The sequence below is a fragment of the Barbus barbus genome, assembly GCF_936440315.1.
Source record: "Barbus barbus genome assembly, chromosome: 36".
NCBI classification, from domain to species: domain Eukaryota; kingdom Metazoa; phylum Chordata; class Actinopteri; order Cypriniformes; family Cyprinidae; genus Barbus; species Barbus barbus.
In genome coordinates, this window is record NC_136714.1 from 9199141 (window position 1) to 9222283 (window position 23143).

The 23143-nt window shown below is 37.6% G+C and overlaps 1 protein-coding gene across 1 annotated transcript in view; it reads right to left on the bottom strand.

The window, feature by feature from the left end:
* Positions 1–23143, bottom strand: part of LOC306855584 (chromosome-associated kinesin KIF4-like) — a 119646-nt gene that overhangs the window by 41776 nt on the left and 54727 nt on the right. Inside the window, exons 11-22 of the mRNA XM_079394348.1 lie at positions 22435–22567; positions 22068–22126; positions 21859–21964; positions 11165–11266; positions 10611–10796; positions 10425–10528; positions 10150–10294; positions 9674–9784; positions 9488–9571; positions 6885–6998; positions 1577–1732; positions 784–881 (exon numbers count right to left, since the gene is read on the bottom strand). Coding sequence (XP_079250474.1) covers positions 784–881; positions 1577–1732; positions 6885–6998; positions 9488–9571; positions 9674–9784; positions 10150–10294; positions 10425–10528; positions 10611–10796; positions 11165–11266; positions 21859–21964; positions 22068–22126; positions 22435–22567 — 1398 coding nt within the window. The remainder of the gene's footprint in view (positions 1–783; positions 882–1576; positions 1733–6884; positions 6999–9487; positions 9572–9673; positions 9785–10149; positions 10295–10424; positions 10529–10610; positions 10797–11164; positions 11267–21858; positions 21965–22067; positions 22127–22434; positions 22568–23143) is intronic.

The following is a 23143-nucleotide window of genomic DNA, read 5'->3' on the forward strand; positions in this document are numbered from 1 at the left end:
GGACCTGTCAGCCTACTAATTTTCACGTGGTTTCAGGTGTCGTGATGAGCTACAGCCAATGAGAGAGCAAGGCATGGGTTGAGGTCAGCGGAAGAAAAACAGCAGAAGCAACATGGCTTTAAAAAAAAAGTGTGGACAAGATAAAGAGCAAAAGTTTTCAGAACAAATCATCACGCAAACAACTTGCAGCCCTAATTTCTTCACAACGTGGGTTGTAGAGACTGGATAGAGTCGTTGGGTGACAGATGCCAGCTCGTGTAGAGTGTGACCTCCTGTAGTGGATCATTTACATAATGTCACAGTGTGAACACCCCCAACAACTTCAAGACAGACAGCAAGTCATGTAGTCTGAATTAGGCATGAATCTACAGTCAATCTCGAAGACTAATTTCTAATGGGTTTAGTTAAACTAATGCATTAAGTATTTCCCTAAAATTTCAAAAACTTATTTGCTCATCACACTTTTTCAAATGCATTAATGTGTCTGCTCATCTCTTTCTTCAGATGTTGACATTTGTGTTTTAGGTGACGTGCAGCAAATGTATGTTAAGTTACACCCCCAGTTCGATCAGTAGCTATGTATGATTCAAACGTCGAACAACTTCTGAACTATATTTCAAATCTTCTGAAGCCAAGAGGACCAGACAAAAATGTAAATATCAACTTTTATGGTACTTTATGTTTGGCCTTTCTGGGGCTTGAGAACCCCAATTTGTGTTCATGTAGACTCAGTCTAAAAGTGGCGCGATGCATTCACTGTGGTTTAGTTGTAGTATGTCTGACCTGAGCCCCATCTCGGTCTCTAGACTCTCCACTTGCTTGCTGATAGAGGCCTCCAGCTCACCCTGGCCTTCCAACTCTGAAATCGTCAGTGTACGACGCTGAGGAGGAAAATACCAAAAAGACAATTCAAATGCATTAAATTGCCACTGATAGGCGACCATGGATTTCAATTTGATTCAACAAAAGGGTCAGTATAATTAAAAGGAAGAAAAGGCTGTCAAAGAGAATATTAGACTGTTTAAGGAGTATTAACTAATTTAATCTCAAGCTTTTGGTCATCTATTTAAATTCTCTCATTTTTCGTACATCCATTAAAAGTCTAAGCAATCAAACCAAATAGACAGAGCACCATAAGCTTGGAGCAGTGCCATTGCATGCAGACCATTTATGAGCATCATGCTACACCCTAAACAGAGTTACAAAATCCAATGAGAATCACTCAACACAATCCACAAATGTATCAGTGCACTGTTACCATCATTAATGATCTACATCTCAACTCAAACTCTGTGCTTCACTGTAATATGTGCATTTCCAAGAGATAATAATATAATTAGTACCCCTCCTCAAATAAGCGTGCTTGACAGACTAAATTTAATCGTTTATCATAGAGCAACCATGCCTCTTCAGAATACTTGGACTGCTCAATTCATGTGAAGTACTTCATTTTTGTTCTGACGATCTTGTGGGTTTTGTCTTATTGATCTGCCTTACAAACACTGTGACACAATCGCACAAATGCAGTAAGTGGTGTGCTAGTATTCCATATTGAACATATGTGTGCCAATCCTACCCGGACTTTGGCTACAGGTCTCTCTCCTGCCTCCATCTGCTGGCGAAGCTGAGAAATCTCCTCTGCTAGCATCTTCCTGTCCTCCAGCAGGTCCTGTAGATGTCGGCGGGCCTCTTCTGTGCTCACAAGCACTTCTACTTCATTCAGCAACCAATTCTGAATCAGTTAAAATGACAACATTTATTCTAAGATGCAAACACGTGCATTTGTATTTTTGTCTTGTTTATTCCTCATGCCCTCAAAACACAAGGTTCTTTAAAAACTGTTCCATGATTTATTAATTTTTTTCCCTTAGGTAAACTGCCTACTAGAAATGTTTTGGTGAGTAAGACCAAAAATAAGAGGGCATAATTAAGGTACCGCAAAATCTAAAATCACATGACAACTGCCGTAATTACATGAGCTGAGCTGACAATAACATCACTTACAAACTAAAAAGGTCAAAAGCCAAACCAGCTGTTCGGCAATTATCAGCAATTCTCAATTTTAAACAAGAACCTTGTATCAGAGCTTGCTGCACTTGATTGAGTATTTGAGTCAAAATCTGCTAAGGGGTAATTAAATGTAACAACTCGTGTAAAAAATTTCAGCTTTTATTGGAAAATTTTGAAACACGTTATCTTACTTGAATAATTGCCTTAATCATTTAAAAAACTGAATATCAAACTACATTGTATAAAAATCACCTTTCAGGTTCAGTAAAATATATTGCATCAGCATATGAGTCAAATTGGACTACAGGGACACATCAACATCACTCATTTAACAGTTCATCTACTGCTAAAATTACGAAAAATGCTCAGTCAAGAATAGAAAATTATTCTATTATATCAGGAATGTCTGAATCAGAATGAGTAGTTTTTGCAATAAAATAAAGAGTCAAAATGTACAACTTCCTGCTTCCATCAGGAACCAACACATGTTGAAACAGGGTTCCTACACATTTTCCTTTTCAAAATTGCATACTTTTCCGGACTCAAATTTCCAAACCTCTCGGTAGATTTTCAGATCATATTTAACATAAATGGAGCATTATTTTCACCTTTATATTTGGTATATAGTACAGTCATCTGTAAATATTTTTATTTTCTGAGGTTTTTTTTTTTTTATTGATTTTCTCCAAGTGACGACGACAACAAAGAGTCCCTAAAATAAAAAAATAATAAAAAAAGACTTTTACATGCACACAAGAAACTTTTTTGTGCCCTCATGAAACTATTCACATGTGCATGGAAATGTTTTGCATGCTTACGCATTACAGTTTATAGTTTTATATAACCTTATTTTCCTAACCTATTTGTGCATCACTGCCATCTATTCATTACTATGAATAAAATGATAGTCAGTGGCGGCCAAGAAACCACACCGCGAAATGGGCTGATGGCACAACAGGTGGCACAGTGTGCATTATCCTATATGCTAAGTTTAATGGTTTCTTAAAAGTTTGTATATATTTTTATTTTTGTAAAGGTCCTTGAGGCTAATTAATATGGTGCTAAGAAGAAACCCAAAATGCTTATAAACGGCATTTTGCATAATGAAAAAGCACCTTAATGCACCTTGAATTCATTCAGTTGTATTTGACAATCACTAAACAGCTGCCATGAAAACTCCCTTCTTGTACGTTACATTTATTTTCATTAAATTCTTAATTTTCTATTATAAAAATAAATAAATAGGGGCATGTCTGGAAACACAAATATTTTTCCATACTCTACTTTCACTTTTCCATACTTTTCCAAACCCCGTAGGAACCCTGTGAAAGACATTCACTAACACAGAATTTTTCCAATTGGATTGGCGTTCTATAGCTTGCCGTTTTAAGTATTTCAATTAGTTCCCTGACATTACTACTCAATTTCAGCGAGTGAAGAACAATTATACTCCCACGAGTTATGTATTACATGGACTCTGACAGACAGGACTTTGAAGCCACTTAGGCCACTGTTTTCGTAATCAAAACATCCAGTACTGTGGGTTTTCCAGGAAACTAATGTACTCCTGGACCTCTGCTTTTCATAAATACTACTGTTTACTTGTGCACGTTATTTTTTGACAGACATCAATGTGATGTGATATTTAAACGATATGGATTTGAAAATGGATCGTAAGGCAATAATCTATTATTTCTTAGTCTGCAAGTATTAAGTAAAGTGAGTGATGCCCATGAGTGCATTATGTACAGTGGGTACGGAAAGTATTCAGACCCCCTTTTAAATTTTTCACTCTTTGTTATATTGCAGCCATTTGCTAAAATCATTTAAGTTCATTTTTTTCCCTCAATGTACACACAGCACCCCATATTGACAGGAAAACACAGAATTGTTGACATTTTTGCAGATTTATTAAAAAAGAAAAACTGAAATATCACATGGTCCTGAGTATTTAGACCCTTTGCTGTGACACTCATATATTTAACTCAGGTGCTGTCCATTTCTTCTGATCATCCTTGAGATGGTTCTACACCTTCATTTGAGTATTTGATTATACTGACTGGACTTGATTAGGAAAGCTACACACCTGTCTATATAAGACCTTACAGCTCACAGTGCATGTCAAAGCAAATGAGAATCATGAGGTCAAAGGAACTGCCTGAAGAGCTCAGAGACAGAATTGTGGCAAGGCACAGATCTAGCCAAGGTTACAAAAAAAATTCTGCTGTACTTAAGGTTCCTAAGAGCACAGTGGCCTCCATAATCCTTAAATGGATGACGTTTGGGACGACCAGAACTCTTCTTAGAGCTGGCCGTCCGGCCAAACTGAGTGAAGTGAAGTGAAGTGACATACTGCCAAGTATGGTGACCCATACTCGGAATTCGTGCTCTGCATTTAAGCCATCCAACGTGCACACACACAGCAGTGAACACACACACACACACACACACTGTGAACACATACCCGGAGCAGTGGGCAGCCATTTATGCTGCAGCGCCCAGGGAGCAGTTGGGGGTTCGGTCCCTTGCTCAAGGGCACCTCAAGTGTGGAGAGAGCGCTGGACATTCACTCCCCCCACCTACAATCCCTGCCGGCCCGAGACTCGAACCCGCAACCTTTGGATTACGAGTCCGACTCTCTAACCATTAGGCCACGACTTCCCACTGAGCTATCGGGGGAGAAGAGCCTTGGTGAGAGAGGTAAAGAAGAACCCAAAGATCACTGTGGCTGACCTCCAGAGATGCAGTTGGGAGATGGGAGAAAGTTGTAGAAAGTCAACCATCACTGCAGCCCTCCACCAGTCGGGGCTTTATGGCAGAGTGGCCCGACGGAAGCCTCTCCTCAGTGCAAGACACAAAAAAAACACCTGAAGGACCACAAGATGGTGAGAAATAAGATTCTCTGGTCTGATGAGACCAAGATAGAACTTTTTGGCCTTAATTCTAAGCAGTATGTGTGGAGAAAACCAGGCACTGCTCATCACCTGTCCAATACAGTCCCAACAGTGAAGCATGGTGGTGGCAGCATCATGCTGTGGGGGTGTTTTTCAGCTGCAGGGACAGGACGACTGGTTGCAATCGAGGGAAAGATGAATGTGGCCAAGTACAGGGATATCCTGGACGAAAACCTTCTCCAGAGTGCTCAGGACCTCAGACTGGGCTGAAGGTTTACCTTCCAACAAGACAATGACCCCAAGCACACAGCTAAAATAACGAAGGAGTGGCTTCACAACAACTCCGTGACTGTTCTTGAATGGCCCAGCCAGAGCCCTGACTTAAACCCAATTGCAAAAAAAAAGCATCTCTGGAGAGACCTAAAAATGGCTGTCCACTAGGGCTGTATACCTTGGAGAACCTGGCGATACGATACATACCTCGATACACAGGTCACGATTCGATACGTACCTCGATACAGAGCTGTCTCGATACGATTTGATACAATGTGACACGATTCGATTCAATAAAAATACATGGGCCAGAGCCAATTAGTTAATGCTGAACACATTTACTCAACAAACAGAACTCTGCATTTTTCTTCAATTTAATGAAGACAAAAGTGCATTATAACAAAGTGCATTTTGCTTAAATATTTGCAACTTTAAGTGCTCTGAATAATTGTACACAAATTGTATTAATCTGGAAATTACCACAAGTCAACATTTAACTTTCCAAGGGTACAGTCTGAGCTCACACAAGCACAAAATCTTCTTCTTATTATTCTTAACTTCTTATTAAATCTTCTTATAATTCTTTTTTGTGACACCATGTACTGCCATAACATATTTCACCTATGAAATCACTTAAATGCTACATCTTGCTTTAACATTTTCCATGAGTTTTTTTGAAACTCGCGGGCGCCGCTGCGCCCCCTAATGGCTGGGCGGAGTATCGATACTAAGGGCTAGAATATCGATACTGTATCTTTTTTTATTATATCGGTATGTATCTAAGAATCGATATTTTGAGCACACCCCTACTGTCCACCAACGTTTACCATCCAACCTGACAGAACTGGAGAGGATCTGCAAGGAGGAATGGCAGAGGATCCCCAAATCCAGGCGTGAAAAACTTGTTGCATCTTTCCCAAAAAGACTCATGGCTGTATTAGATCAAAAGGGTGCTTCTACTAAATACTGAGCAAAGGGTCTGAATACTTAAGACCATGTGATATTTCAGTTTTTCTTTTTTAATAAATCTGCAAAAATGTAAACAATTCCGTGTTTTTCTGTCAATATGGGGTGCTGTGTGTACATTAATGAGGAAAGAAAATGAACAAATGATTTTAGCAAATGGCTGCAATATAACAAAGAGTGAAAAATTTAAGGGGGTCTGAATACTTTCCGTACCCACTGTAAATATATTTATAATATTCCAACAGTCAGTTTTTGATGGATGTGATAATGTGCGTTATGACACTGTCACACAAAGACACGTTTATACCACGAGTGGTATACACATGTCTTTGTGTGACAGTGTCACAACGCACATTATCACATCCAACTTATATATGTAAAAAAAAAAAAAAAAAAAAAAAAAACTTTTCCATTACTACTACTTTGCCAATTTTGACTCATTCTGTTATAGCAGATAACAAATGTTGGAAAGACGACAAATCTAAATGTTTTAAATATTACAATTATAGAAAGGATATCCATTTTTGAGATCTGATGTAAGATTACATGTAACAGTGGTTAATAATGTTTATTTAAAAATACATTTAATTAAACAAATGTTATATTGACCAATAACCAATATGGTATCAATATACCACACATCCTTAGCTGATAAACCATTTAAAAAAATAACCAAAATCAGAAAATAAATGTCAAATAAGCAGGACAACAAACCAAACAGTTTTTTTCTATATGAGGTACCTTGATTCTACTGCTAACACCCTCTGCTCCACGGTTCTGAACTTCTTTGCGTTTCTCTGCAACTTCACTCCTCTTCTGAAGAGCATCTTTCAGACGCTTGTTAGCAGCAGCAGCCTGTTGATGCACATTTTAGATTACACCATACTTAATAGGGGAACACTGCAGGGGTTGACAAGGACTACTTCAAAAGCACCCTCAAATGAAAGCAAGAGGACCCTCAGTTAAAGCTGTATTAATAGCATATTGCGCACTTTCTGGGCTATAAAAGAAATCAATTCAGAATTTGTAGAAAGTTGTCCTAAGTTATCCAAAAACATTAAAAGTATTACCATCATAAATTTAGGCCCCGTTTACACTAGTGTGTTTTCATTTTAAAACGGCATTTTAGAATGAAAACGATCCTAGTCTACACTGGTGTTTCTGCTGCGTTTCAGTAACTATCTCCGTCTACACTACACAACCGGAAACGCATACCCTATTATTTAGATGGCGGACGCATCTACGTGCTTGGAGCGGTTGAATGAGGCATCTACCTATTCAAATCTATGGGTACAATAAATTATGTTTTATTAACAAAGTTTGGGAGGAGCACATTCAGATAATTAACCTAATTAAGAAGCATAATCAGCACAATAAAATAACTTTCTGCAGTCTAAATTACCAGCTGCTGTCAGTGTTCTTAATGTTAATAAAAAAAAAATTAAAAAACGTTCTCAACTGAGGCCCCGTCCACACTGACACGTGTTTAGCTGTATACGCATAAATTTTGTATCGTATAGGCCTTTCGTCCAAACGGATGCGGCGTTATGGGAGAGTGAAACCGCTATTTTTTAAAACCGGGTCCCAGAGTGGATAAATCTGAAAACCACACCCTTGCGTTTTCGTGTGTACTGCGAAATCTGTATACTTTCTGAAACGATGATGTCATCAGCTCACATCTCACCCCTAGTCAAGACACCGCTACGTCACGTAACAGCAACAAAAACATGAACAAACACTGAACGATTGTCTTTATTAACTAACATTAACACAGATTAATAAATGAATTATTCCATGTTTGCTTGTATACTGCGCGCAAGTTTTATGCGCATAGTCTCACCCTGCGTCCCAATGTTCATACTATCCATCCTAAATAGTATGTGAGATTACAATAAGTCTGTCCCAAAGCATAGTATGCTGAAAAGAGTATGCCAAAAGTACCCTGAATGTTTACTATTTCAGGTCGATTTTTGAAGTGTGGATCCGTGCACACTCTAATGGCTAATATTGCCCACAATCCATTGCACTTTGGCGAAAGATTCGGTCAGAAACTTCAAACACGAATAAAACGCTTTAAAAAACTACAAACATGTGTGCTCGAATTCATGACAAGATGATTGACAGGCCAGTTTACAGTGAGTGTGCATGTAACTATGCGACAGAGTAAAGACAGTTGTGTGACGTTATAGTATGTCCCAAAGCTTGCCTACTTTTCTACTACACACTCAAAAGTGTGTACTTTTTCTTCAAAAGAGTACATACTTTAAGGGTGTAGTATAAGTAGGCACACTGGGACGCAGCACAAGTCTTCTCCGTTTTTAGTGTATGTCTGTGGCAGAATTACAGTGCCACATGCTGGTCTGGCATGTATACTACATCGACGCAGATATTTCTTGAGACGAGGGGGAAAAAAAAGATTGGATAGGGAAAGGTCTGGCTTCGTGTGGACGTAGCCTTTACTTTAACAAGGATTAATCTATATTTATACAGTAGCAACGTTAACATGGATGCCTTTTGTTTCAATCGGAATGAAATCTTTCTGATTGATAAATCTGAATGTAGTGTTTAGATGAAGCTAAATAAAGTGATCTGGTTTGTGCACGGTCACAAACTTTAATTTCGAATTTGATCTTTTGACATGCACACACTGCACGAATACATATTTTCCCGCTATGTGCGCATAGTATTCTCTTACTATTGCTTCTTTTCTTTGTTTTAAAGAGCAGACCATTTATCTATTTCAGGTCCTTATTAGGAGATGAGCATGTGAATGCCTTCTGTGGATAAGTGAGGACTGATGGGATGTTCTGCTCCACTTCACAGATGACGAATGGAAGGAGAATTTTAGAATAACATGACAGTCATTTATGACACTTCATTTTGCAAAAACAACAGCTCGTTCCATGCATCATCCACCATTACGCCATTTCTACGTCATTGCACACGCACAGTACTTTCCAGTTTCGGTTTTCAATCCGATCAAGTGTCCTCTCGATCGGAAGGTCTACATCACCCCTTCTAATCCAATCTAAATTTCTTTCAGATAGAGTTCAATCGGATTAAGGTGTTAGACAAAGGCTTTTTAATCTGATGTAAGCCATCAATTTGTTAACTAATGGTTTATTTGGCTGTATGTAAACAGCTAGCGAAGACTATGTAAAGTTATTTTACATTTGATTATTTAATTTCCATACCTGAACGCCTACAAACCTGAAAAATTTAATCACAGGCCCGACAAGGCCAGTAGATCATTATCATCTGAGCAAGACGATAGGATATACAACAACAAAACTGCAATTGCAATTTACTTCAAAAGTTGTAAAACTTTTGGGCAAATAGCTCACCTCCTCTGTCTTGCGGCGGAGTACACTGGCCTGTTTCTGGAAGTCCCTCTCCAGTTTTAGCATCTCATACTGTCGTTTACGATCCTGAAATATGCCCAAACACACTTAAATTCCTTAAAATCGTAATAAATGATTACGAAAATATATAAATGGGTCACAGACATTAAGATTAAGACTGACACTCACTTTCTCTTTGAGCTGCAGGACTTCTTTATCTTTCTTTTGCTTCCACAAACGAAACTTCTCAGAGTCTTCTTTCATCTGTCTCATGAGCTGCACCCGCTGGGACTTCATAGCCTGCACAGATCAACCAGCACACCGTATGAATACAACTCCATATTTCCACAAATTATCCATTTATTTGCAAGTGGTTTTGCTTTAAATTTATTTTGACTGATCATTTGTTTTAAGAAACACTGATTAACTGATAACTTGTTTTTTTTTTTTTTAAAAGGCGCACCACAGAAAGGATCCAGCTAAAACACCATTAATATGAGTAGTGGCACTAAGATATATGTAGCTTTAATTTCAATGAAACATTGTCTATATCCATGTTAGCTGCAAGACACATTTGCCTTGAACAGTGACCTTTTTGTTTTATTTTGGTAATACACCTCATCCCAAATCAACAGATTAAACATATGAGGTTTATAAAAACAAACCTGAATCTCCTGGTTGAGTTTAGCTACATTGCGCACAGACGACTCTTTGAGCTTAAGCAGCTTAGATTGATCTTGAAGTTTCTTCTTTAACTCAGTGATTTGTCCTTCCAGCTCCTGAAGTCTCTTCCTGCGTTGTTCACTCAGTCTAGAGTACAAGACAAAATAAGACAATAAAAGACAATGGAAACATTAAACTATCATTAACATGTCATTGTGTTGCAGCAGTAAACATGGCAGTTCAAGATTGGAGAGAACGGGCACAGATATCGAGTTACTTGGCTTGATTGGTGTCCTTCTTAGCAGACTGCAGGGCCTGGATGAGACCTTCCTTCTCTTTCTGCAGAGCGCCAACCGAAGCCTGCAGGCTTTGAACATTCTCCTGGAGAAGTGAAACAAACATTTCAACACCACTTACATGGCATTGACCAATATCATCTTTATGATTTGGTTTTCAGCCTTACCTGATATTCTGTTTGCATGGGCTCCAAATGACTATCATTCTGACACATCTTCTTGACAAAAGCTTCTTTTAGCGCCAAGACTTTATTGAGCTCAATCAGTTCCTTTGACATCTGAGCCTGTCGCAGTGCATGCTGGGCTGTGTAGGCTTCAGGAGAGTCTTTGGCTTGAGGATCAGCACTGATTTCCTAAATCATTACGGTTGAGTGAACAACAATCTAGTGTAAAAACTTAAGATTCAACATAAAAAATGCCCTGACATATTCTTGGTCTTTGAACACTGCACACAAGTATGGTATTTTATCAGTGAAGTCAGTCAGTAAAGCTCAACTACGTTCACTTTCATTACATGGAAAAAAGACAGGCTGAATATTATGTGAAACAACTACTTTGAGATCCACAGAAGGAAAAAAAAAAAAAAAAAAAAAAAAACATACAGGTTTAGATTGACAGGAAATAATGTGTGATACTTTATTCTACTCCTATAATATGAGAATGACAAAAAAATATTTATATAAAAATTTTGTAACTTACATACCACTTATGAAATACATACCACTGGCGGGCTAGTCGCAGAACATCCTGTATGTACCTCCAGAGCTGAAGTATTGCCTGAAGTCATCGCATCAATGGTGGCAGCAATCCCCGCACTCTCATTCTGTTGGACATTTGATTTATTTGTCATTTGATTTAATTGCACAATTGAAAAAAAAAAAAAATCGCTGCAAATTAATGACAATGAAATTCCAAATGATCATAACGCATTCAGCGGCCTGTTCTTCGTACTGCGGAAGATGTCTGATCTTGTAATCCTGATAACTGATCTCTGACTAATTTGGTTCTTCAAACAAGTTAGCAGATTTAATAAAAATATCTGTATTAAGTAGTCCGAAACTGCTGTGTTGACATGTTCATTGAAAAGGGCAGATATATTGATACTCGAAACAATGATCAGCAATGTGGTGATTGGCTGGTGGCAAGACAGCAACATAATGTCATTATATAATTAAGATCAGGTAAACAGCCCAGCCAGCAAAACAACAAAAGTTCTAAAAACGTGTAATCAGTTTAAACAATTCCAAATAATTTTTCATCATTTCCAAAAGTGGCACAGGCTTTGCATTTTTCAATGTCAAGAGTATTGTAATTAGTAGGGATGCACCGATACCGATACTGGTATCGGGTCGATACTGAGCTCATGTACTCGTATTCGTTAAAATGCCCCGATACTAAACGCCGATACCACGCATGTGATCAGTGCCATATTCAGACAAAGAAACGCCAACAACAGAAAAACAGACAGCAGAATGTAGTTATTAGAGATTAAGGATGTCTAAAAATGTACATGCAATGAATATAATGTTAAACATTCAGTATTAATGCCTGTATAGCTGATGTGAGCAAGCTGATAAGCAAAACACTCTGAGTGGATCCAGCGAGCGGCGGCGCAGATGCGCGAGCTTGTCGAGTGAATATCCCCTTCTCACAGATATCACTGGAAAGTTTGTACTTCGGTCGGAAATGTCAAAAACGAGTAAGTAAAACAATGCACAAGTTACTTAACAGTAGGGAGAGAGAGATAGAGAGAGCGCGCGCGCACTTCTGTGGTGTGATCTTTATTGATGTTCGCTCAGCACGCATCATTTGAATTAAAACTAAATCGTAAATATATGACAACATATAGGGGCATTCATTCACTTTAAACATCACTTATTTTTAACCTTAAGCATTGAACACGAGTGAAACACAAGTGAAACTATCAGCCTGTGTGAAATGCGCTAGGCTGTTCTGTACTTGTCCCTTTGATCTGCTCCGGTACACATAAGTGCGCGCGCTGTGCGTGTTTTCCTTGCTTCATGCGTGTTTCTGCAATTATATGGCTTTGAAATCTAAATGTTTCAGATGAAAAAAAAAAAAAGAATTCTATATCTGAAAATGATTGATTTATAACGAGTGGTTCCCTGCATAATTACAGCAAAAAGCGTGTTTACAGCACTGAGCCGCTGCAATGGAGCAGCTCTAATGCTATTTAAGATGATGTACCATAGAGCAAATAAATAAATAAAAAATTAACAGTGAAAGTAACAAAAAATTGTAAATTACATTTTAATGGGCATAATTAAGTGTGAAAAATAACCGAAGGATATACAGTCAAACCAAAAATTATTCAGAGACCAGATATAATTTTTTTTTTTTTTTTTTTTACTAGTGGGTGTAATTAGCAATTCATTTAATTTTGAAACGGATTTGTTATACATGACACCATTCATGTTTCTTAATCCATATGATCCATCTTAGACATAACTGACTACTTAAATTAATTGTGCATCATAAAAGCATTTTCAGTTATGAGGAGTCTGCATCTCCTGCAATGCACCCACATAATTGCTTGCAGTTCAAATAATGCACAACCCAAACAAACTATTCGCAATGCAATAACATTTAGATTATTCCTTCACTAATAAATCTCTCAATGAGTAAAGCTGGTCGTGAAAATAAATATTTTCTAATTATTTTTCCTGGTTTAATAAGGTGCACTTGTGAGAAATGGCAGTAGCAAGGACAGACATTCAACATCACCTTCAATTAAAGGGGTCATCGGAAGTTGATATGATTCTTTAGGGTCTTAATTAAAAGTCTATAACATACTTTGGTTAAAATTTCTCAATGGTAGTATAAAAAAACACCATTTTTACCCTGTCAAAAACAGCTCTGTTTTCAGCAAACTGTTTTTTAGTCCATGACGCTTTAAATGCTAATGAGCTCTGCTGACCCCGCCCCTTTCTTCCGTGGGGTGACGAGCAGACTGTAAACTTTAGCCACGAAACTGGCTAAATAGCACATTATTAGGAAAGGTGATTTGCAAAGATTCATTAAAAAACAGACGCATTTAGGCAGATCGGGGATCGGCGCATTCCCTTCTAAAACTAAAGTAACGTTAATCCTCTGCGTCTTCAGCGGCTCAGATGTTGAAAGTAAATGACGACTGCTATATTCATTATTACATCCAACAACAAATGCATCTCAATCGCTTAATCTGAGACATCTGGTCTTCCCCTGCACCAGAGTTGACAATGGCAGTCGGACTGTTTACAGTTCACTCAGTTTTCTCAGGGCGGGTCTAGGTAAGACTGTCTTGTCAATCAACTATCGTGGGTGCTGCCTGTACAGAACTACGTCATTCTGACAGGGCTCTCAAACAATAGCTCAAACAGCAGAGCATGGCACTATCAACGTAAAGAGCAAAAACAGCAAAACAGCATTTGATGTTTGAATTTCGGGATTAAAATAATATAATTTGGAATCCGATAACATCTTCACAAGCAACTCATTATGACTCAGAATATTAGAGCACATTACACAGCCTTGTGTGAATCAGTGCGATGCGGGCCACGGAGAACACGCCGATGCTCTGCTACAGGACTCAACGACAGAGAAGGCCGGTGCAGCGCTGTTTTAAAAAAGACAGGCTGTTTGAACCAGTGATTTTTTTTTTTTTCGCGTCTGTAGATGTATTTAATCTGAGATGAATCAAATATATTTGTGCGGGAATTTCTCGCATTATAAAAGTTAAACTTGCAGGAATGGTTTAAATTATGCGCGATCCCCGCAATCCCGCGCCGAAATTCAAGCCATGTAATTAATAAGAAAATTAAAATGACGGTTAATAGATTATGATGGAATTTTTCAGAGCTGTGTATTGTCAAGAATCTGGCGATACGATACATATCACGATACAAGGGGTTGTGATATGATGTGTTGCGATACATCGCGATACTGTAAGCAAAGCAAGATATAGGGATATATCTTATTTTAGGAATAGGATATATATTTTAGGAAAGCTGTCATTAAGAGCACACCACCATGTGCAAACCTCTGATAAAAATTAAAATTTGTATTTATGTTCGACGTGGAATCGCAGAGACCGCAACGCGAGCACCGCCCCAATTGCATAAAACAACCCCAACACGAGATAAAGCTGCAGCTGCGCGGCAACCCTACCACCCACCACGCCCCGTGCGAAGGCTCTTCACGGGACGCGGCAAGCGGCAAAACCGACGTGGCACTCACGCCGCGGTCCCAGGACGGACGTTACCACAAAACCCAAATGACGCCACACTTCAGCTTTGAACACCGAAATGGGAGCTAGAACTATTTTTTCATCCTCCATAACTGGCTAGGGCTGGGTATCGTTCAAAATTTTCCAATATCGATTCCGATACAGATACCTTGAATTTGATACCGGTTCCGGAACGATACTTTTTTCGATACCAATTTTATGAAATCGGTTCTAACATGATTACATTCTCAAAAAACTTTGGTTTTATTTTTTCAGCTTGTTGACATTTATACAGACTCAAAGCCTTCCTGAGCCACTGCACAAGTGAACAAAATATATCCAAAACAACAAATCAGTGCAAATAGTTAAAGTTCAAATAGTTTTCAGTTTACACATCTGTTAGGCTACATTTACACTAGTGGGTGTTCGTTTTAAAACGCATAGCTCAGACAGCATCATCATTTATATTCATTTATTCTAGCTTGTTAAAGACTTCAAGAAATTTTAAATCTTTATCCACTTTCATAAGTGGGTGTTTTATTTTCTTTCCCCATATGTTTTATTGTTATTAAATTCTGTGTTGTAGTATGTCTAATTATTTGAATGCATAAAAACAACTTCGTTTATTCAAATTTATTCTTAAAATAGCCTTATGAAAAGTTTTTTCCTCAGAAATTCTAATGTTCTGTATCTGGTTTTCAAATGAAGGCATAAGACATTAATTTAATTTATCTTTAAATTATAGAAAATCAAACTATTTATTTAGGCAAACAAAGGGGGTTCACTATTAAAATTAAAACATGGAAAAAATGTTGTGTGATCATTACTTAAAAAAAAATAGTTTTAATTTGAATAATAGCCTAGAAGTAGCAGTATGTACATTCTGTTGAACAATAGTAATATATTTCTGCCGCAGTGTCTTCAAGTTAAACCAAACGTTTATTTTGACAGGTTTCCGTGAATACCTTTACAGTTCTGTGTATATGATATGACGCTAGTTTTACTCAAATCAAACAGTAAAATGCTCATGAAGTGACTCAGCACGTGACTTGTTCATGTGTTTATGTCCTCATTTAGTGAGACTGAAATCACCGCGAGCGTCATGCACGCTTCAGTCAATGTGTTTTTTTTTTTAAATATCAATATTCCGTTTTTGAGAATCGATACAGTATCGCCAAACAAAATATTGTGGTACTCGCGTGTATCAATATTTTCTTACACACCTAGAATTTTTACAATCCTGTCCATCAAAATGACAGACAATGAAACTAGAAACTACGGACTCTCTCTTTTTTAGCAGTTTAGATACAGTTGCTGCTTTACGCTTAAGGAAGATAAAGGAAAAGAGTCCAACACCGTGGTATAATGAGCACACTCGCGCCCCCAAAGAGAGCAGCCCGGAAAATGGAGCGCAGCTGGAGGAAAACTAAACTAGATGCATTTCGTATTGCTTGGCGGGAAAGTACTCTATACTACAGAAAAGCATTAAAAACTGCTAGATCTGCTTACTTTGTCTCTTTTAGAAGAAAACAAACATAACCCCAGGTATTTATTAAATACAGTGGCAAAATGGACAAAAAATAAAGCATCATCATTTCCCAACAGCACAGCAGTAATAACTTTATGAACTACTTTACTTCCAAGATCGAAACTATTAGAGATAAAATTGTAACCATGCAGCTGTAAGCCACAGTATTGCATCAGATCCTGAGGAACAATTCCACTCATTCTCTTCTATTGGAAATGAATAATTGTATAAACTTGTTAAATCATCTAAACCAACAACCTGTATTTTAGACCCTGTTCCATCTAAGCTCCTAAAAGAGGTGCTTCCAGAAGTAATAGATCCCCTTCTGAATATTATTAACTCATCATTTTCATTAGGATATGTCCCAAAAATTTACAATTTTGCTGCTTCATATTTTGTGTGGAAATGGTGATACACTATTTTTCAGGATTTTTTGATAAATATAAAGTTTAATGAACAGCATTTATCAAATATATTAAATTTGTTAATGCATTTATTAAATAGAAATCATTTTAAATGTCTTCACTCACTTTTTTTATTGCTTTCATGCATGAATAAAATTAATTTCTCTCTTTTAAATCGCATCGTTTCCACAAAAATATTAAGCAGTAAAAATGTTTTTAACATTGATAATAATAAGAAATGTTTCTTCAGTAGAAAATTAGCATATTAGAATGATTTCTGAAGGATTATGTGACACTGAAACTTCTTTGTAAACAACAGATTTATAAACGTTTCTAATGGCGAATGTTGCGTTCCTAAATGCAAATTAAAAAGGCTCAAACCAAGCGCAGCTAGCAGTAACAGTGAATCGAAACTAAAAACAGTACTGTAACAGCAGACATGTAGCGCGTTAGACTACAGCCTGTTATATAATTACATCACAACCGTTTGGAGTTTTATGGCAGCACTAGCAGTTTCAAATTCTCACAGTCATTCATAAAAAATTAAAAATCACCGGGACGAGTAAAGCCTAGTTCACACTTTAAGCACGAACACGTTTCAACGCTGATTTACATTTACATTTAGTCATTTGGCAGACGCTTTTATCCAAAGTGACTTACAATTGGGGAATACAAAAAGCAATTGATCTTGAAGAGGCAATCAGACAGAGGAAGTGCTCGTAACACCAAGTCTCAGTCATTGTTCAAATAAGTACAAGCTAGTAAGCGGAGAGAAAGATAGAGGGAAAATGATTCTGGCTCTTTGAATCATTTGAACGCTTTGAACTGTCCTGCAGATGGCAGGAGCTCGTACAGCGCTCTCAGGATCATTCCGTCCATGAGGTTTTAGAAAACAATCTTTTCGCAGTTTATTTAGGTAATAGCTCAAGGCCATTTGCGCGATTTCAATCATTATGCATTTTCAGAACAGGAATTCTGTCATTTAAAAATATCTAAATTAATATAATTGTTTTAACTTCTGGATAATGACTTTGTAATTTGAGTGCCTAACTCCATTAATGAGGTTGTCTCATTTAAATCGAAATGTGTTAAATGTACAACAGACTTTGAAGTCATTCTGTTAAAGGGGTCATATAATGCGATTTCAAGTTTTCCTTTCTCTTTGGAGCAGGGATGGGCAACTGGTGGCCCGTGGGCCGTATACGGCCCCCAGTGTCTTTTAGTACGGCCCGCTGGATTACATTACACTCGGATGATCAATTTTAAAAACATTTGAAAAGTCAGTCACGTAGAGATTGCTTTCAGTTTATGATGTTAATAGCACCCCATATTAATTTCAGCGCTGTGTTTCACTAACGTTAGCAAATAATAAGTGAAAAACAGACCATGAAGACAGTATTTTCCAGTCAAGATGGTTAACGTATTATCTTTGAACAAATTCAAGGGGATACCTATATGTTTGGACTGTTTGGAAATCTGTTTTAATTGTACAGATAAGAGTAATACATCTACTTCTATTTGTATACACTCATAATAACAACACAACTTTGTAATTTTATAAAATAAAGAAATCAAACAGGGTGTGCTCTCTGTCTTCTCCGTGAACTGCATTTAGAAACGCGTCACTAAAATGAACTAACTCAGCAAATACTTGGGAGTGGGATATGGGAGTTTTATATATATATATATATATATATATATATATATATATATATATATATATATATATATATATATATATATATATATATATATATATATATATATATATATATATATTTATTTATATATATATTTATTTATATATATATATATATATATATATATATATATATATATATATATATATATATATATATATATATATATATACACACACACAGGTCCTTTTCAAAAAATTTGCATATTGTGATAAAGTTCATTATTTTCTGTAATGTACTGATAAACATTAGACTTTCATATATTTTAGATTCATTACAACACAACTGAAGTAGTTCAAGCCTTTTATTGTTTTAATATTGATGATTTTGGCATACAGCTCATGAAAACCCAAAATTCTCAATTCTCAAAAATCTCAAAATTAGCATATCATGAAAAGGTTCTCTAAACGAGCTATTAACCTAATCATCTGAATCAACTAATTAACTCTAAACACCTGCAAAAGATTCCTGAGGCTTTTAAAAACTCCCAGCCTGGTTCATTACTCAAAACCGCAATCATGGGTAAGACTGCCGACCTGACTGCTGTCCAGAAGGCCATCATTGACACCCTCAAGCAAGAGGGTAAGACACAGAAAGAAATTTCTGACCGAATAGGCTGTTCCCAGAGTGCTGTATCAAGGCACCTCAGTGGGAAGTCTGTGGGAAGGAAAAAGTGTGGCAGAAAACGCAGCACAACGAGAAGAGGTGACCGGACCCTGAGGAAGATTGTGGAGAAGGACCGATTCCAGACCTTGGGGGACCTGCGGAAGCAGTGGACTGAGTCTGGAGTAGAAACATCCAGAGCCACCGTGTACAGGCGTGTGCAGGAAATGGGCTACAGGTGCCGCATTCCCCAGGTCAAGCCACTTTTGAACCAGAAACAGCGGCAGAAGCGCCTGACCTGGGCTACAGAGAAGCAGCACTGGACTGTTGCTCAGTGGTCCAAAGTACTTTTTTCAGATGAAAGCAAATTTTGCATGTCATTCGGAAATCAAGGTGCCAGAGTCTGGAGGAAGACTGGGGAGAGGGAAATGCCAAAATGCCTGAAGTCCAGTGTCAAGTACCCACAGTCAGTGATGCTGGTGTTGGTCCACTGTGTTTTATCAAGGGCAGGGTCAATGCAGCTAGCTATCAGGAGATTTTGGAGCACTTCATGCTTCCATCTGCTGAAAAGCTTTATGGAGATGAAGATTTCATTTTTCAGCACGACCTGGCACCTGCTCACAGTGCCAAAACCACTGGTAAATGGTTTACTGACCATGGTATTACTGTGCTCAATTGGCCTGCCAACTCTCCTGACCTGAACCCCATAGAGAATCTGTGGGATATTGTGAAGAGAAAGTTGAGAGACGCAAGACCCAACACTCTGGATGAGCTTAAGGCCGCTATCGAAGCATCCTGGGCCTCCATAACACCTCAGCAGTGCCACAGGCTGATTGCCTCCATGCCACGCCGCATTGAAGCAGTCATTTCTGCAAAAGGATTCCCGACCAAGTATTGAGTGCATAACTGAACATAATTATTTGAAGGTTGACTTTTTTTTGTATTAAAAACACTTTTCTTTTATTGGTCGGATGAAATATGCTAATTTTTTGAGATAGGAATTTTGGGTTTTCATGAGCTGTATGCCAAAATCATCAATATTAAAACAATAAAAGGCTTGAACTACTTCAGTTGTGTTGTAATGAATCTAAAATATATGAAAGTCTAATGTTTATCAGTACATTACAGAAAATAATGAACTTTATCACAATATGCTAATTTTTTTTAAAAGGACATACATACATATACATATATATATATATATATATATATATATATATATATATATATATATATATATATATAGAAAGCTTGAAGTGTCTTTTAAATGTAGTATCGAAAAAGTATATTCTGTGATGCAGTAATCCGTATGAAACCAACACGATGTTCAGTCTTTCCCGTCTAACTCATTATCTCTAATGAGATCCCACCCCCTCGCGGCTCACGCCGTTCACATGTAAATTTCCACGTGACCCATGCGCACATGGAGACGCCAAACAAAAACAAAGAGTGAAGAGGTTCATCGCGGCTACTGTTCGTTTCTGGAAGACGACGTACTGAGTAAATGCAGGATTTCCCTCAAAAGAACAACATTTCATCCAGAAGAGAGGATCAATCTGACGAGTAAATTATGTTTCTTTTTTGCATTAGTTAAAACCGGTTAACCCGCACCAGGACGCCGACGCACTGAACGCTCTTTGTTTGCACGTGTCATAGTTTACGAATAGAATAAATGAAATGGGACAACGTTAATCTTGACAAACTATATATCATTTTGAAGGTCTAAGCCTCAACCTTTGATGATAAATCGCTGTTTCAAAGTTGCCCATCCCTGCATTGGAGTGTTACAAGCTGATTGTGCATAGATGAGATCCCTGAAGTTGCAAAGACTAAAATCTTAAAACCAAAGAGATATTATCAAAATTAAGACTCTGCCCCTAAAATGGCTCATTCAAACACGCCCCCGCGTCTACGTCACGATGTGGAAATATTTGCGTAATGCCACCCCAATGTTCACGCAAAGAAGGAAGGCGTGGTTTCAGTAACCGCAGTAAGTGTTGATGCAGCCATGTCAGGGAGACGCTGTGCGTTTCTAGGCGAGAGCAAAAGCACTTTATTTGGCCTTCCGAAAGTAGATGCATTTAGGAATCATTAAGATTACTTGCAACAGAACAGCAATGCATTTTATCGACGACCGTTTCGTGAACCTAGGAGAGGTAATTCTGACTTTGCCAGGACAATCTGGCGCTTCTGAATAAGCGACTGTAAGCATGTTTTTTTATTAGTTTAAGTATTTTCTATTGACTGTTCAAATGGGAGTTTTGCGCGTCGTGTGTGTGAGAGCGAGACAGGGTCACATCACAGTGTCACATCACAGTGGAGTCAGCTATCTTAATCACGGCTTGTGTGCAAATACATAATGTTATGAGCTTCATCACTGTGTCTGTCACGCGACTGTTCCCCATTCGGGCTGATGGTAAAACTAATCAGAGCAGACTGCGCTTGTCGGAAGGAGGGACTTTGTAGAAAACGACGTGTTTGAGAGGAGCATAGAGGACCTACAATAATGTACAGTATTTGAAAAAGAATGTGTTTTTTGAACATTAAAGCATGCCAACATATTCTGTTACACCAAATAATTATCTTTAAAAAAAGCATCAAATGACCCCTTTAAGGGTAGAGTGGAGGAAAACAACACTTAAGAACTATGTAATTTTTTCTGTGAAAGTGAAATTCAAGTTTTTTCAGCTGAAGTACTTGCATCCTCGATTATCCTTTATTCGGTTCCTTTTCTTTGATTAGTAATGGTTTTCTGACTCATTTCTGCACTCCAAAAATTTTAATCTGAACATGAATTTAGCATTTTAATTTCGGCTGATAAACATGACTGACTATGGGGAGCTACTGATTATGTGGACAAGCACATAATTTGAACTAGAAGTCCCATCTCTAATCTCAAATAAATAAACACACATTACATTCTTCACCAAATCCCAGAAATCCAAGTTCTATTACCTGCAGTTCTAGAATAAGATGTTGAAGGCTCTGGATCACCTCCATATTCTCCTTCAGTTCCTGGTCTTCCAGGGTTTCCACCATCTTCTGTAGGTCCACCTTACACCTGAAACAGTGACAAATCTTTCATTACTGAGATTTTGTTCAGATTCCTAAACAAAATCCATGAATTTCACTAGTCCACAGATTGGTAAAACATTGATACTTACGCTGCATGCTGCCTCAACTCCTCCAGTTTGCTTTGCAGTTTCTCATTTGTCTGCTCCATCTAAAAGAGCAACCAAACAATTATATTAATACACAAAATTAGAAGAAAAATTGTTTAACCATACATTTAAAGAAATTGGTTCAGCAAAAACAGCCAAAGCTTCTATATTGCCAAACATAATCACACCCAGAATCGACATGTCAATGGTGGGTAAATAAACAGTGATAAAACTGTATTTAGCCCTTTTACCCTTTTTATTTCATCAGCAAACCATGCAGAACATTGGTCATTTTCAGCAACAAATAACATGGATAACATAAACTAACTTTCCCTGAACTACACAGATGAAGATGTCCAAAAAGTCTTACCATGATGATCCTTTCAAACATTAGAGCCGTCTGTCCAACAGCCTCACTCAGCTCTCGGCTCAGCTTGCTGTTTACATCTTGCAGACAGCGATTCTGCTCCAGGATGTTTGACACATTCTCTGCTGGCTCAGACCTACAAACCAAACGCATCATTGATGAATTAAGCTAATGATCTGAAAACAAAATACTTAAAAAGGTCAAAAATCCATAAGCTAAGAGAGGACATGTTAAGTAGTTTTACTAGGGTTAATATTAAAAGGATACAAAAAAGAAAATAATCTGTTCTCAATTACCCAAGCTCACGAAACATTTCCTATTAAAATGCATGCTACGGATTTCAGACTCAGTGTGCAGAGACCTTTAGGGTAAACGTACATACCAAACATCTACATTGAGACATTTTTAGCGCACAAGATATTGGTTTCAGTACAAGAAATTGTTAAAATCATATAGTAGCACATATTCAAAAATCAAATAAAACAAACCAATAAAGCATATCATTCATGGGGATGAACACAGAAACTAGCCTCAGTATGAAGCCTCTTATTAAATGGATGTCAACTTATTTATGAATTTAAAATCTGGTAGTGTATGATTTTTTTCAGTTTTCCTTCGTGACTATTTACAAAGTTGGTAAGTGTATGACGCCTGGCGTTTTAAAAATCTGTTCACATTTTAAAAGTCATGTAGTGTATTCCAGCCTTTAGAC